We start from the raw sequence: 15,000 nt of genomic DNA, 5'->3' as shown, positions 1-15,000 counted from the left end.
GCTCAGTACCCAAACATCACACTGAAAAGCCTGCTCAGTACCTAAACATCACACTGAAAAGCCTGCTCAGTACCCAAACATCACACTAAAAAGACTGCTCCTCAGTACCCGAACATCACACTGAAAAGCCTGCTCATTACCCAAGCATCAGACTGAAAAGCCTACTCATTACCCAAACATCACTCTGAAAAGCCTGCTCATTACCCAAACCACACTAAAAAGCCTGCTCAGTACCCAAACATCACACTGAAAAGCCTGCTCAGTACCTAAACATCACACTGAAAAGCCTGCTCAGTACCCAAACATCACACTAAAAAGACTTCTCCTCAGTACCCGAACATCACACTAAAAAGCCTGCTCAATACCCAAACATCACATTAAAAAGTCTGCTCATTAGACAAACATCACACTGAAAAGCCTGCTCATTAGACAAACATCACACTGAAAAGCCTGCTCATTAGACAAACATCACACTGAAAAGCCTGCTCATTATCCAAGCATCACACTAAAAAGCCTGCTCAGTACCCAAACATCACACTAAAAAGCCTGCTCATTACACAAACATTACACCGAATAGCCTGCTCATTATCGAAACATCACACTGAAAAGCCTGCTCAGTACCCAAACATCACACTGAAAAGCCTGCTCAGTACCCAAACATCACAGCAAAGCCCACTCCGTTCTCACACCGTATACATCAGCCCAAGTAAAGCTTGCTTGATTCCCAAAACCATCCTTGGAAAACCCTGCAAGGCCTACTCTTTTCCTAAACCCAACACACTGCAAAGTCTATCGGGGAAAAACACTCGCAATAAACATCCACAAAACTTCATCGTTCCAAAACCCTAATAACAAACCTACAAACATTGCTTAATTCTAAACCCTAACAAAGCCGGCTTAGTTCCCAATACTGTAAACTTGACAAAACTTACTCAGTTCTCAAACTCCAACTGCAAAACCTGGTCAGTTCCCAAACACCATACTGAAAAATCCCTTGAAGCTTTCTTAGTTCCTAAACCCATAATGCAATAAGGCCTGCCCGGTTAAAAACCCACACACTGCGTTACCCCCAACGAGATCTTCTCATTTTTAAAACACCATAATGTACCCTTCTCCACAATGCCTGCTTAGCTCCCAGACCCAAAACTGAAAACCCACCAAGTCTATTCAGTTCTCAAACCCCCAGCTGTAAGCCCAGCTCAGTTCTAAACCCCACAAAGACTGCTAACTTCCTGAATCCAAACTCTAAACCTCCACGAAACTTGCTGTTCCCAAATTCACTCAGATATAAACCAAGCCTAATTCCAGACCACACACAGCAAACAACACCCCAGTAAAGAATGTTCCTTTCCAAAACCCACAAAGCCTGCTCGGTTCCAAAACCCACACAGCCTGCTCGGTTCCAAAACCCACACAGCCTGCTCGTTTACATAACCCACACACATACAATCCCCGCTAAGTTACCAACTTATAACTGCAAACCTTGCTCAGTTCTCAAACACCACACTGCAACCCCACTCCCCCCCCCCCGCCCCCCAACGCTTGCTCAGTTACCAAGCCCCGCACTTTGTCTACACATACACTGAATAGTCTGGCTTATTCTTTACACGTCCACCTCTTTCCTTATTCTTATAATTGTTCAGTGGCTACTTTCCTCCTCCAACTGGTAAGGGTAGAAGGGACTCTTTACCTATGGTAACCAATTGGTAAGGGTAGAAGGGACTCTTTACCTATGGTAAGCAGCTCTTCTATCTTTTTCCTTAATTCCTTTCCTCAGTGAGGTCTTTACCCTGTTGGAGCCCTTGTGCTTATAGTATCCTGCTTTTCCAGCTGGGGTTGTAGCTTAGCTAATAATAATAATAATAATAATAATAATAATAATAATAATAATAATAATAATAATAATAATAATAATTGCTGCCAGTCACGATATTCTCCATTTGTAGCAATCCTGAAGCGGTAACATCTGAGGTAGGATCCAACACATTAATGAACACGTAAATCAAACCGAAAACAAAACCTCGTCTCTTCATATGGGAGATGAAGTGATTGACAACCGGTTCTCAACTTGGTTACAGACACTCTTCATCATCATCTCCTCCTACGCCTATTGAAGCAAAGGGCCTTGGTTAGATTTCGCCAGGCGTGTCTGTCTTGAGCTTTTAAATAAATACTTCTCCGTTCATCATCTCCTACTTCACGTTTCATAGTCCTCGGCCATGTAGGCCTGGGATCTTCCAACTCTTCTAGTGCCTTGTGGAGACCAGTTGAAAGTTCGGTTAACTAATCTCTCTTGGGGAGTGCGAAGAGAATGCCCAATCAATCTCCATCTACCCCTCATCATGATCTCACCAATGTAATGCACTCAAGTAATCTCTCATAGTTTCATATATGTAACAAACAAACTCCCCCTTTTTAATTTGATTGTTTCCCTTCCTGTTTTTATTACGTGATACGAATTTATTCTTTTGTGAACGTTAACAGTCATCAGATACTCGTTCATCATAATAATTTGCTTAATTCCAATAGTGAATTTTGATTCTGTAAGCAGAAAAAATAAATTATCCGCTTGGATATACAATTTTCAGGATTTCAATTGTCCCTGTGGGGATATTAGAGAGAGAGAGAGAGAGAGAGAGAGAGAGAGAGAGAGAGAGAGAGAGAGAGAGAGAGAGAGAGAGAGAGAGAGAGATAACAGCTGGCAATTACATGAAAAGACAACTAGTGTACAGCAAGAGAGAGAGAGAGAGAGAGAGAGAGAGAGAGAGAGAGAGAGAGAGAGAGAGAGAGAGAGAGAGAGAGAGAGATAATTAATTGACAATGTCATGAAACCACCATAACTTGATAGGTGTGCGTGCACTGTACCTCCGGCCGGGGGCTCTTAGACTCAAAGCCATTAGCCCCCAAACTTGATAGTAATTCATACCCCAGTCTGTAGCCATCAATTTAATAAACAGCAGTACCCAGATGCCAACCAATATTTACCCCAAACTGATAAAACAAACAAGTGAAACACCAGCAGAGCAGTGTATTTTTCTACCTAACCCTGGCGTCAGAATTCTAATCCAACCCCCTTCGAGTAAACAAACTTAAGAATCCTATAAACAAGGAATGTTTCTGGTATGTTTTCAAGGAGAAAAAGTTGGGTGAGCTTCGATGGCTCGCGGGTAAAGATAGTTCGAAGATGATAATATTTAAAGAAGGAGCTAAACTAGAAGGGGAATTTCGTGGGATTGTTCAAACTGCTTGGCAGGAAGACTGATGAAATTGACCGGTGTTAGTCATGATATGTATGTATGTATGTATGTATTCAAATACATACATACATACATATTATATATATATATATATATATATATATATATATATATATATATATATATATATATATATATATATATACTGTATATACATATACATACATACAGATATATATATTATATTTATATATATTATATATATGTATATATATGTGTGTGTGTATACTGTATATACATATATATATATATATATATATATATATATATATATATATATATATATATATATATATATATATATATATATATATTTATTCATATGTATACTATATATATATATATATATATATATATATATATATATTTATTCATATGTATACATATTTATATATATATATATATATATATATATATATATATATATATATATATATATATGTGTGTGTGTGTGTGTGTGTGAATATACTGTATATACACACACACACACACACACACATATATATATATATATATATATATATATATATATATATATATATATATATATATATATCATTAATGTACATTCTCTTCAAAAGTTACATTCTTATAATCAAATTCTAAACTTGTTGGCAACTATGAGCTCCACTTTCAATGAAACTTTCGTAATAATTCACACGCACGTTTTGCCAAATAGTTTAGCTCACACGAATCTAATTAAGGTAATAAAATATATATTTAAATCGGATCACCGGTAATGCCACCTTTAAAATCCAACCTTGATTTAAAGGACCCTAGCAAAACAAATGAATAAAATAAACGATCAGATTTAAAAGAACGATGCTCCTCTCATTTGTGATAATCAAAATAAACTTGAATTATCCGTCCTCTCCCAAAGACCAACGCACAAATTGTAGGTCAACCTTTTCTTTCACTCAAGCAATAAATGAAAAGCATTTTCAAATGCACTGGTTCTTCCAAGGTATCCCTCCTCCCCCCCACCACGTCTGGCCGAGTACCAACCTACATCAGCTGTCTCCACTTGACACTCGTTGGCTAGTCACCAGCTTCCATCGCCCGGACGCTTGGCATTTTGTACATAGCGCGATTTTGGCATAGTTTTCCGTAACTGTGACCCTATCTTGATTACTTGTGCCATTTTTTACTCACTTGAGCTGTACGTAACGTATGGAGGATCTTATGGAGGTAGAAGGCGACTAGGAATGTCGATTTTTTTACGCCTTTAATTCTTGTTACTAAGTGACAGCAGAGCAGTAGAACTACCGGGGTCTAAGTGATGTCAGGTAGGTCAGCCGATCGGAACTCAGGTCTACCTCAAATACCAAAGCAAAGCCCTTCAAATAGAAGGCAACCGTGCTTACCCCATATGAAAATAGGAAAAAATGCATGTTAATAAAAGAAGTAGAACTACATTTCAAGAGTTTACAAACCCCTCTGAAAAGGTATTCACTTTTTTTTCCATATCACTGAAGCTGTATATACTGTAAGCGACGAAAAAGCCTGTGGAGTATGACTGTTTGTCTTTCTTCTTCTTATTTATAGTGACACTCCACAAAGGATATTTCAAACTAATTTTCTTTTTATATATTCACATATCTTCTGTCAGCATTTTGCACTTCTGACATGGATTAAAGATATGATTTCCCCCTCCGTGTAAAGATACGGCCACTTATCTGCCTGTTGATTTTATTACCTTAAGCATAAACAGCTGTGTCATTATCTCTTCCATAAAGATAGAGGCGTTTGATGCCTATTGGAAGCGTCCCTGCATAGCAATCGGTTGAGCTGGGGCTCGAGACCCGCTACAGCTCGACAGTATCTTGTAGTGTCTGTAACCTCACCAACCTTGTAAGCTTGAGATGCAGGGTTTTGGGGAGCCTATGGGTGTACCTGCAGTCATCGGAAGCCATTGCCTGGCCTTTCCTGGTCTTACCCTTCGTGAAGACATGGCTTAGGCGTTGATCAATTGTATATATGGTCAGTCTCAAGGGCATTGTCACTGACCCTTGCCTCTGCCATTCATGAGAAATCTTAAAACCTTTAAAATTGTTTGATATAAATTGCAGGTCAACATGGGACTTCAAAGTATGATCATTAAATTTTACAGGTTTTGGTCAACACAAAAATAGCATAAATCAGTAGATTTAATCATTCAAAAATATCCAGCTCTAGGTTATGTAAATCACCCTATCAACCAGCGACATGTGATGTGACGCGGGCTCTTGCTAAATATAACAGCCCGTTAGGATGCCTGGTGTAGCCACCTCAAAGGAGGCAAGACAACCTATCAGGACGCTATGTTAATAAGCCACTGAATCAAGGAGGCACTGGATGGAAACTTGGAAAGTTTATTGTTACGCCTAGCTGAGTGATCAAATGCAAGGTTACAGGATGTTGAGACTAATTTTCCAAGAAAAAAAAAACTAGTTTTCGTATTAATATAAAAGCAAATTACCGATTTTAAGAAAAAATAGGGATGAGTGATAAAACGATGGTACATCTTAGTACCCTCTGTACTGTATTATTTTCACATACATTAATTTGTAAAAAAAAGGCACAATAAGCTGTGTATCACTGTGTATTTGATCAAACTTTTTTTGCATAATATTTGTGGCTGTGGAGCTATATTCAAAATATTAAATATATGGGATCTTAGTATCAAGTGTCTCATTGAATTTGTAATTCTATAAGATACATGCTACAGATATAAATATGCATTGTATACTGATTAATGTATTCAAATAAAAAGAATCTCATTATTTTTCTAGATTCTTACTCTGGCAATGAGGGGATAAAAGCCAATTCCATCAACACAAGGGGCTAAATCTTTCAGTTGTCTGGCAAATTACATCTGGATTGTCGAAATCGAAGCTGCATGGTAATTTCAGTGTGTGAGAAACTCTTCATTTGCTATACTAGTGTAAGTAATTGTTTCCCCTTTAATGTAATTTGATATTACAAGGTGCTTGACAATATTCCAATTTGTCAGTATCTAATGATAATTACTAAGGAACAAGGCATTTTTCTAAGCTGTAGCAGTTTTCATTACTGTTATTAAATGATATTCTAAAGTATTTGACCTTCATTTTATTCAGTCTACTTTAAATACTGACTATCACCAAGCTGTGTTAGTTATGTTATCTGTACCCAGCATTGCCCATGGTATTTTCACAAAGACTGTACCATTGTCAGTAAATATTTACGTTAGCCATTGTTGTTTTCAGTATATCTACTATCATAACCTGACCCCACGAATGCCTAGAAAGTACCACAGTCAGTAAATGTTAGCCTTTTTTCTCAGTAGATCTACTATCATCACCTGACCCCACGAATGTCTAAATGTTAGCCTTTTTTTCAGTAGATCTACCATCATAACCTGACCCCACGAATGCCTAGACAATACCATTGTTAGTAAATGTTAGCCCTTTTTTTTTTTTTAGTAGATCTAATATCATAACCTAACCCCACGAATGCCTAGACAATACCATTGTTAGTAAATGTTAGCCCCTTTTTTTTAGTAGATCTACCATCATAACCTGACCCCACGAATGCCTTTACTCTGAAATGTTAAACTCGATGATTAAGTACTAATGTCCTTTTTAGATTGTAATGCTTCTCAAATCTTCCAGATGGGTGGACGGCGCAATTTTCTACTGGTGAACATGGCTGTAGTGCTGCTCAACGCTGGTTTAGGCATACTGGTAAATTTGGCAGCTTTCACAAATCGTACTGGAATACGTGAAAGATATTTGACACTTCCAGTCGACGATGGGAATCTGTCTATGGTATGTAATCTTCGAAATCATGACTTTGAAGATTTAAAGATGTTTATTGATCAACATTTGAACACTTATCAAATTGTTTCAATCCTAGATGTGCACGACATAAGAGATATCCACTTGGGAGTAGTGTTATTGCAGGAGCTGTTGTCAACGTAGTGATCAGCCTGACTGTTTTGAGAGTAAAACAGTTTATTTACTGTTATATATCTGTCCTGCCAGTTTACTATTTTGTGGCAGTTTTACAGCTTGCATAAGACTCCTCTTAGTTCCTAAATGAGGATGATAATACTTTAAGATACACAAACTTTCACTCCCTGATATTAACTTATGAAACATACGTAAGTAATAATGGAAAAGGCTTAAGAGATTCAATCCATGTGATATCTATTTAAAATGGAGAAATATCGGTAGTTTTCTTGTACCTTGAATATCAAATGACAATAGTTCCATTAAAAAACTATGTAATCATGTTTTTCAACGGGACGTGGTTTGTGCTATCTTAAGCATTATGGGTTGTAAGGACCGTGCTAAATGAAAATTATACCAAATGAAATTGTGCATAGTATCAGAATATTGTATGGTCACCTGATAAAAGTTATATCTTGATTCTAACAGGTTTTTTTTTCTTTTTTCTTTTTATTATTTCAGTCCAATACACCACTTGCACCAGGAGAAATCATTGTCGGGGCTTACGGTCTCCTGGACATATCTGGTAACTATTCTTGTCACACTTTTGTATGGCCAGCTCAAGACTGGACTCTGATAACGGGAGAGTCTCGAATATGTCTTACAACACAAGCCTCTGTCGACCGATTATTCTGGGTGGCGTGGCAAGCTGAATCGTGGTCAGGTCCTTTATCCGTTTCTGTGTTTGCCCCAGGGACAGAATTTGCTGTTGCATCTGCCATGATATCCTACTTGAGAAGATGCTTTCCAAGTGTCCAGGAGAGAGTATCCTTCCATCTGGTACACACTAGGAGTCGACCTCCCCTTCCAACGCCCCACCCACACGTCCATCAACTAAATTGCGATGATCCAGAGGAATCAAACAAGATCCTCATGGGTCTACGGGATGAAAAGGAACCCAAGGAACGCAGATATCCTCAGAATCTCTTGAGAAATCTTGCTAGGAGAACCTGTCCCTGTGACTACACCCTTACCATCGACGTGGATATGTTACCAGTGTCTTTCATGGCCGAGAATTTGACGGGCTTCCTCAATAGCATCTCGGCGATACCATGCAAGAAGTGTGCTTACGTAGTTCCAGTCTATGAACTAGACAACACTGTCACTTACTCGCCAAGTGATAAAATGGAACTCCTACGCCTACTTCTCAAAGGGCATGCGAGACGCTTTCACATGAAGGTAAAAAACAAAAAACAAAATAATGTGCGGACAATGGGGTTGTACAGTTGGCCTCATTAATTATGGTACACTACATAGGAAGCAAAGGAGACATCAGTGTACCGGAATTTATGAAGCCAACTGTACCCATAAGATAATTTTCTCACATAATCAAATAAGGTCACATGTTATATAAGATAGCCTATGATTTTAATCCTCTTTACAATGTTTATTTGGGTTTCTAATGACTGACAATTAAATTAATTCATATCATAAGGATTACGATGCCAAATCAATCAATGGAGATGAGACTAAAAATTATCACATGTAAGATACTGAGAGATTTCATATTCCTTAAAGTCTGGTTGAATTAGTCTACTGCCTCAGAAAATATTTTGAGTTTTTTTTTCATGATACTTGTGAGAGTTGTTATTCTTTGATACAGGAACAGTACGATATAAATCATGGCATGCAAATTAAGCTAAAATAGATGGTCGAGACATATTTCTAGTAATCTATCACTGAATATGAAGTAATCAAAGATTAGGCTACATATAGTTTTACTCGATACAAGCTTATAACTTTTGTGCCTAAAATATTCATAAGTTCTTGGAGCATTAAAAAGAAAAAAGTTAAGTCCCGATCTGTTTCTCAAATTAATCAATTTTAGCTTCATATTTGAAAAAATTGTGCTCAATGCTCCAAAATTAACCATATTTCTTTATCAAACTTTTTATTTGCTCCAGTCATATGCCAAAACCAATGACAATTTGCAACACTAAAAATAAAGAAAAAAGTCCAACATTTTTTCCATGAAGAATAATTATATCTAAAATTAATACATTTTTGCTCTATATTTCAGCATAATTGTGCATAATGCTGCAAAACTAACCAAACTATTCATCAGACTTTTTTTTTTTTTCTTTTTTTGCCCAAGGTATATGCCAGAAACCAAGGCAATTTGCACTTGGAACATTAACAAGAAAAGCCCCACATTGTTTCCAACAAGAATAATTATACCTAAAATAAATTTTTGCTCCATATTTCAGCGTAATTGTGCATAATGCTGCAATGCTAACAAAACTTCTAAATTAAACCTTTTTATTTGTTCCAGGTGTATGCCAGAAACCAGGGCAATTCGCACTTGGAAAGTTGGGAGGCTGAGCCTGGCCCGGATGATACAGGGGCCTACAAAGTAATGTACAACATCACTACTTACGAGGAGTTCTGGGAACCGATTCTCATTCTTCCCTATACGGCTCCCCTTTTTGATGAGAGGTTTATTGGCTACGGGTTTACCAGAAGCAGTCAGGTGAGTGGATTAACTGTTTATAGGTTTAAAGGACGCTCATGAATGGCAGAGGCAAGGGACAGTGACCTTGCCCTATCAAGCAGGACAATGGGCAAGAGACTGACCCTATATACATATGATCAGAGCCCAAGCCTCCTCTCCACCCAAGGAGGGGCAGGCAATGGCTGCTAATGACTCAGCAAATAGACATAGGCCCCCCCCTCACCCCCATCCTTAGCTTACAAGACCGGTGATGTTGGAGCGATCAAAGAAACTATAACGAGTTTGAGCGGGACGTTACCACATAGGGCATCACAACCACAAGAGGTTTTCTACAATGAGATGTGACAACTTTTATCTTTGGAGTTTTACAAGAAAAATTACCAGCCAGTAAATCATTTTGAGAGAATAGGGAGATTCTCTGTGAATTGATTAAGATTTGAGCAGTGAATAGGAAAAGTTTTCTAGGATAGTTGCAGTTGTATCCTTTACTTACGATTATATTCTTGGCCGATTGTCTTAACCCTTTCACTGCCATTGATAACTTCGCTAAAATTTGAAAAAGGGAAATATCTTTTTAAATCACCCAAACCAAAGCAAGGTGGTATTCATTGGGTAGCTCTTGATGAGAGCTTTCAAATATATATCAAGTGTCTGTGTGGTCTTGAAAAAATTTCCCACATCAGAAGTTTTGTTAAATTCACCTCTGGCAGTGAAAAGGTTAATCAAACTCACTAGTACTTATATAGTTGTGATTAGCTTCATAGATATTTAGATACCTTAGATCATTATAGTATGTAAATACATTTTTGGTCATAAAATTCCTTTAGCATTCTGTCTTCTAAAATATTGATCATGTCGAAAACTAAGATTAGACAGCTTTTTGATAATTCTATAAAAGAAATCTAAAACAGATTTCATTATTAAAGTATATATTTTGACAAAACGATTTTGCAAAGCTTTAAATAATGTGATATTGGGAAGACGAATTGAAAAAAAGTCCAATAATAATAATGAAAATATCACAAGGAAGACTGCTCTTTTCTAGTTTATATTTCTATTGGAAACCAACAGTAAGATAAATATCAATCTATGTATTGATGCATAAAAAATGAGGAAACCTAAAGAAATACATATTAAGATAGAGTAAGCTACACACTACCCTACAATTATGAGGGAGCCTAGTCGGATACCCTTCTTTTAGGGGTAACGCATATTGAGTGCAGGGCACTTCTCAGGAATGTACGTGCACAAATCACATCATAATCACTCCAAACAACGCATCATCCTTACTTTAAGGACTTCTTAATTAGTCCTGTACAGCAGGGGAACCCTACTTCCTACAGGACCTCCACGGTTGTTTTATGATGTTCATTCGGGAACATTTACCATTTAACAATGCGTATTGCTCGCTTATTGTTACATCACTATAGAAACACTCGCAGAATAAAAAATACTTTAGTTCTTGCAGGCAACAGTAATATTACGCAAAAATATAATCACTACTGCATGGCAACAGTATGCAAAAATGGAATCATTACTGCATACCAATAGTATGCAAAAATATAATAATTACTGCATGACAACAGTAACTAGGCAACAATGTAATCATTATTGCACGACAACAGTAACTAGGCAACAATGTAATCATTATTGCACGACAACAGTAACTATGCAACAATGTAATCATTACTGCATGACAACAGTATGCAAAAATGTAATCATTACTGCATGACAACAGTATGCAATAATGTAATCATTACTGCATGACAACAGTATGCAATAATGTAATCATTACTGCATGACAACAGTATGCAATAATGTAATCATTACTGCATGACAACAGTATGCAAAAATGTAATCATTACTGCATGACAACAGTATGCAATAATGTAATCATTACTGCATGACAACAGTATGCAAAAATGTAATCATTACTGCATGACAACAGTATGCAAAAATGTAATCATTACTTCATGACAACAGTATGCAATAATGTAATCATTACTGCATGACAACAGTATGCAAAAATGTAATCATTACTGCATGACAACAGTATGCAATAATGTAATCATTACTTCATGACAACAGTATGCAATAATGTAATCATTACTGTATGACAGCAGTAACTATGCAAAAATGTAATCATTACTACATGACCACAGTATGCAATAATGTAATCATTACTGCATGACAACACTATGCAAAAATGTAATCATTACTGCATGACAGCAGTATGCAAAAATGTAATCATTACTGCATGACAACAGTATGCAATAATGTAATCATTACTGCATGACAACACTATGCAACAATGTAATCATTATTGCATGACAACAGTATGCAAAAATGTAATCATTACTGCATGACAACAGTATGCAATAATGTAATCATTACTGCATGACAACAGTATGCAAAAATGTAATCATTACTGCATGACAACAGTATGCAAAAATGTAATCATTACTGCATGACAACAGTATGCAAAAATGTAATCATTACTTCATGACAACAGTATGCAATAATGTAATCATTACTTCATGACAACAGTATGCAATAATGTAATCATTACTGCATGACAGCAGTAACTATGTAAAAATGTAATCATTACTACATGACAACAGTATGCAATAATGTAATCATTACTGCATGACAACACTATGCAAAAATGTAATCATTACTGCATGACAACAGTATGCAAAAATGTAATCATTACTGCATGACAACAGTATGCAATAATGTAATCATTACTGCATGACAACAGTATGCAAAAATGTAATCATTACTGCATGACAACAGTATGCAAAAATGTAATCATTACTGCATGACAACAGTATGCAAAAATGTAATAATTACTGCATGACAACATTATGCAATAATGTAATCATTACTGCATGACAACAGTATGCAAAAATGTAATCATTACTTCATGACAACAGTATGCAATAATGTAATCATTACTGCATGACAACAGTAACGATGCAAAAATGTAATCATTACTGCATGACAACAGTAACTATGCAAAAATGTAATCATTATTGCATGACAACAGTAACTATGCAAAAATGTAATCATTATTGCATGACAACAGTAACTATGCAAAAATGTAATCATTATTGTATGACAACAGTAACTATGCAAAAATGTAATCATTACTGTGACAACAGTAACTATGCAAAAATATAATCTTTACTGCATGACAACAGTTACAATGCAAAAATATAATAATTACTGAATGACAACAGTAACAATGTAAAAATGTAATCATTACTGAATGACAACAGTAACAATGTAATCATTACTGCATGACAACAGTAACTATGCAAAAATGTAATCATTATTGCATGACAACAGTAACTATGCAAAAATGTAATCATTATTGCATGACAACAGTATGTAACAATGTAATCATTACTGAATGACAACAGTAACACTGCAACAATGTAATCATTACTGAATGACAACAGTAACAATGCAAAAATGTAATCATTAATGAAGAATGACAACAGTAACAATGCAAAAATGTAACCATTATTGCATGACAACAGTAAAAAAGCAAAAATGTAATCATTACTGCATGACAACAGTAACTATGCAAAAATGTAATCATTATTGCATAACACCAGTAACTCTGCAAAAATGTAATCATTACTGCATGACAACAGTATGCAACAATGTAATCATTACTGAATGACAACAGTTCAATGCAACAATGTAATCATTACTGAATGACAACAGTAACAATGCAAAAATGTAATCATTACTGAAGAATGACAACAGTAACAATGCAAAAATGTAATCATTATTGCATGACAACAGTAACAAAGCAAAAATGTAATCATTACTGCATGACAACAGTAATATTACACAAAAAGGTAATCATTAACTGCATAACAACAGTAACTATGCAAAAATCTATATTGCATAATTTTTAAACATACTCAAGTTACTTTCAGTGTTGCATCCTCACCAGCCTTAACTAACTTACTTCACCAGGTATATTGCCTGGGAAAACCACCACATAACCTGACGTAAGTCAATATAGATTAAATCAGATTACTAGGATGAATTCACCTAACATCAAGTCCCAGTATCCGGCAAGTCATAGGCACCCATCCTACATTCCTACCTAACAGACTAGGGCGATGTATCATTCCTCAACAACAACCTATCATGGGGAGCAAGTACTTTATTATAATTATTTTACATAATCATTAGATTCTTTAAAATTACTTGCAATGTTGAATAATTGACAGCCCTTGCTATGGTGGCCAGTCAAAACAACATTCAACAATATCTTCATGCAGAGATTTTCTAGAGAATTAAAAGAAAACTTGTATGTAAGCCTAGGAAGGACCTGGTACTGGCTTGGTTATGTTAGGTTAGGTGGGGACATCACCGTAAATTAGTTTAGTAGGCTTTAAGGGTGCCTGGCACTGTGTTTTAGGTTAGGTTAGGTTGGGTCACTTCACCGTAAATTGGTTTAGTAGGCTATAAGGGTGCCTGGTACTGCATTTTAGGTTAGGTTAGGCTAGGTTAGGTCACATCACTGTAAATTGGTTTAGTAGGCTATAAAGCGTGCCTGTTACTGTGTTTTAGGTTAGGTTAGGTTGGGTCACTTCACCGTATTTTGGTTTAGTAGGCTATAAGGGTGCCTGGTACTGCATTTTAGGTTAGGTTAGGTTAGGTTAGGTCACATCACCGTAAATTGGTTTAGTAGGCAATAAAGCTTGCTTGTTACTGTGTTTTAGGTTAGGTTCGGTTGGGTCACTTCACCGTAAATTGGTTTAGTAGGCTATAAGGGTGCCTGGTACTGCATTTTAGGTTAGGTCACATAACCGTAAATTGGTTTAGTAGGCTACAAAGCGTGCCAAGTATGGTCAGTTGTAGGGTATCTGGGGCATGAAGCCCTCATATCCAATTCAAGACCCAGTGCTGTTTTGGTTAACACACATTCCTAAAGATTAATCTAATCTTCATGGTCTTAGTTTAAGTTAACAGATTATGGATCTGGCACCCAAAGTTAGGTTAAGTTAGGTTAGGAAACGCTTGTAATTTGAGTTAGTTTACAATCTCATTTTAAGTAAGGGTTAGTATCTGAAGTGTATTCATATGCAATATGAAATTTTTATGTTTTTATCATGCATAAACGTTGAACTTTAGGTTTGATTTTATTGTGATTTAGGCTATTTACTCTTTTTTGAAGGGTACATTGCTTTAATTTGAGTCTTCCCTGCCCAAAAAAATCCAATTATACACTGGGGTCCCATATCATTTTAGAATGAAGGGGGTGATATGATGGGCACAAACCCTGTTGTTGTTG

The 15,000-nt window shown here is 36.3% G+C and overlaps 3 protein-coding genes across 4 annotated transcripts in view; 2 read left to right on the top strand and 1 right to left on the bottom strand.

Annotated features, from left to right (window-relative positions):
• LOC137657622 (NADH dehydrogenase [ubiquinone] 1 alpha subcomplex assembly factor 3) overlaps positions 1 to 15,000 on the top strand; it is a 346,628-nt gene that overhangs the window by 107,116 nt on the left and 224,512 nt on the right. The window lies entirely within an intron of this gene.
• LOC137657619 (beta-1,4-glucuronyltransferase 1-like) overlaps positions 1 to 15,000 on the top strand; it is a 39,932-nt gene that overhangs the window by 19,293 nt on the left and 5,639 nt on the right. Inside the window, exons 2-5 of one of the 2 annotated variants that reach the window (XM_068391989.1) lie at positions 6,029 to 6,180; positions 6,890 to 7,045; positions 7,691 to 8,407; positions 9,501 to 9,698. In XM_068391989.1, the coding sequence (XP_068248090.1) occupies positions 6,136 to 6,180; positions 6,890 to 7,045; positions 7,691 to 8,407; positions 9,501 to 9,698 (1,116 nt within the window). In that variant the 5' untranslated portion in view covers positions 6,029 to 6,135. The remainder of the gene's footprint in view (positions 1 to 6,028; positions 6,181 to 6,889; positions 7,046 to 7,690; positions 8,408 to 9,500; positions 9,699 to 15,000) is intronic. The other variant, XM_068391990.1, reaches the window with a different exon arrangement.
• The window catches only part of LOC137657618 (beta-1,4-glucuronyltransferase 1-like), a 93,002-nt gene that overhangs the window by 76,877 nt on the left and 1,125 nt on the right, over positions 1 to 15,000 (bottom strand). The gene's annotated exons all lie outside the window — the stretch shown is intronic.

The sequence above is a fragment of the Palaemon carinicauda genome, chromosome 18 (genome assembly GCF_036898095.1).
Source record: "Palaemon carinicauda isolate YSFRI2023 chromosome 18, ASM3689809v2, whole genome shotgun sequence".
NCBI lineage: Eukaryota > Metazoa > Arthropoda > Malacostraca > Decapoda > Palaemonidae > Palaemon > Palaemon carinicauda.
Note: the sequence above shows the minus strand (reverse complement) of the source record. Positions and strands in the feature narration are given on the sequence as shown.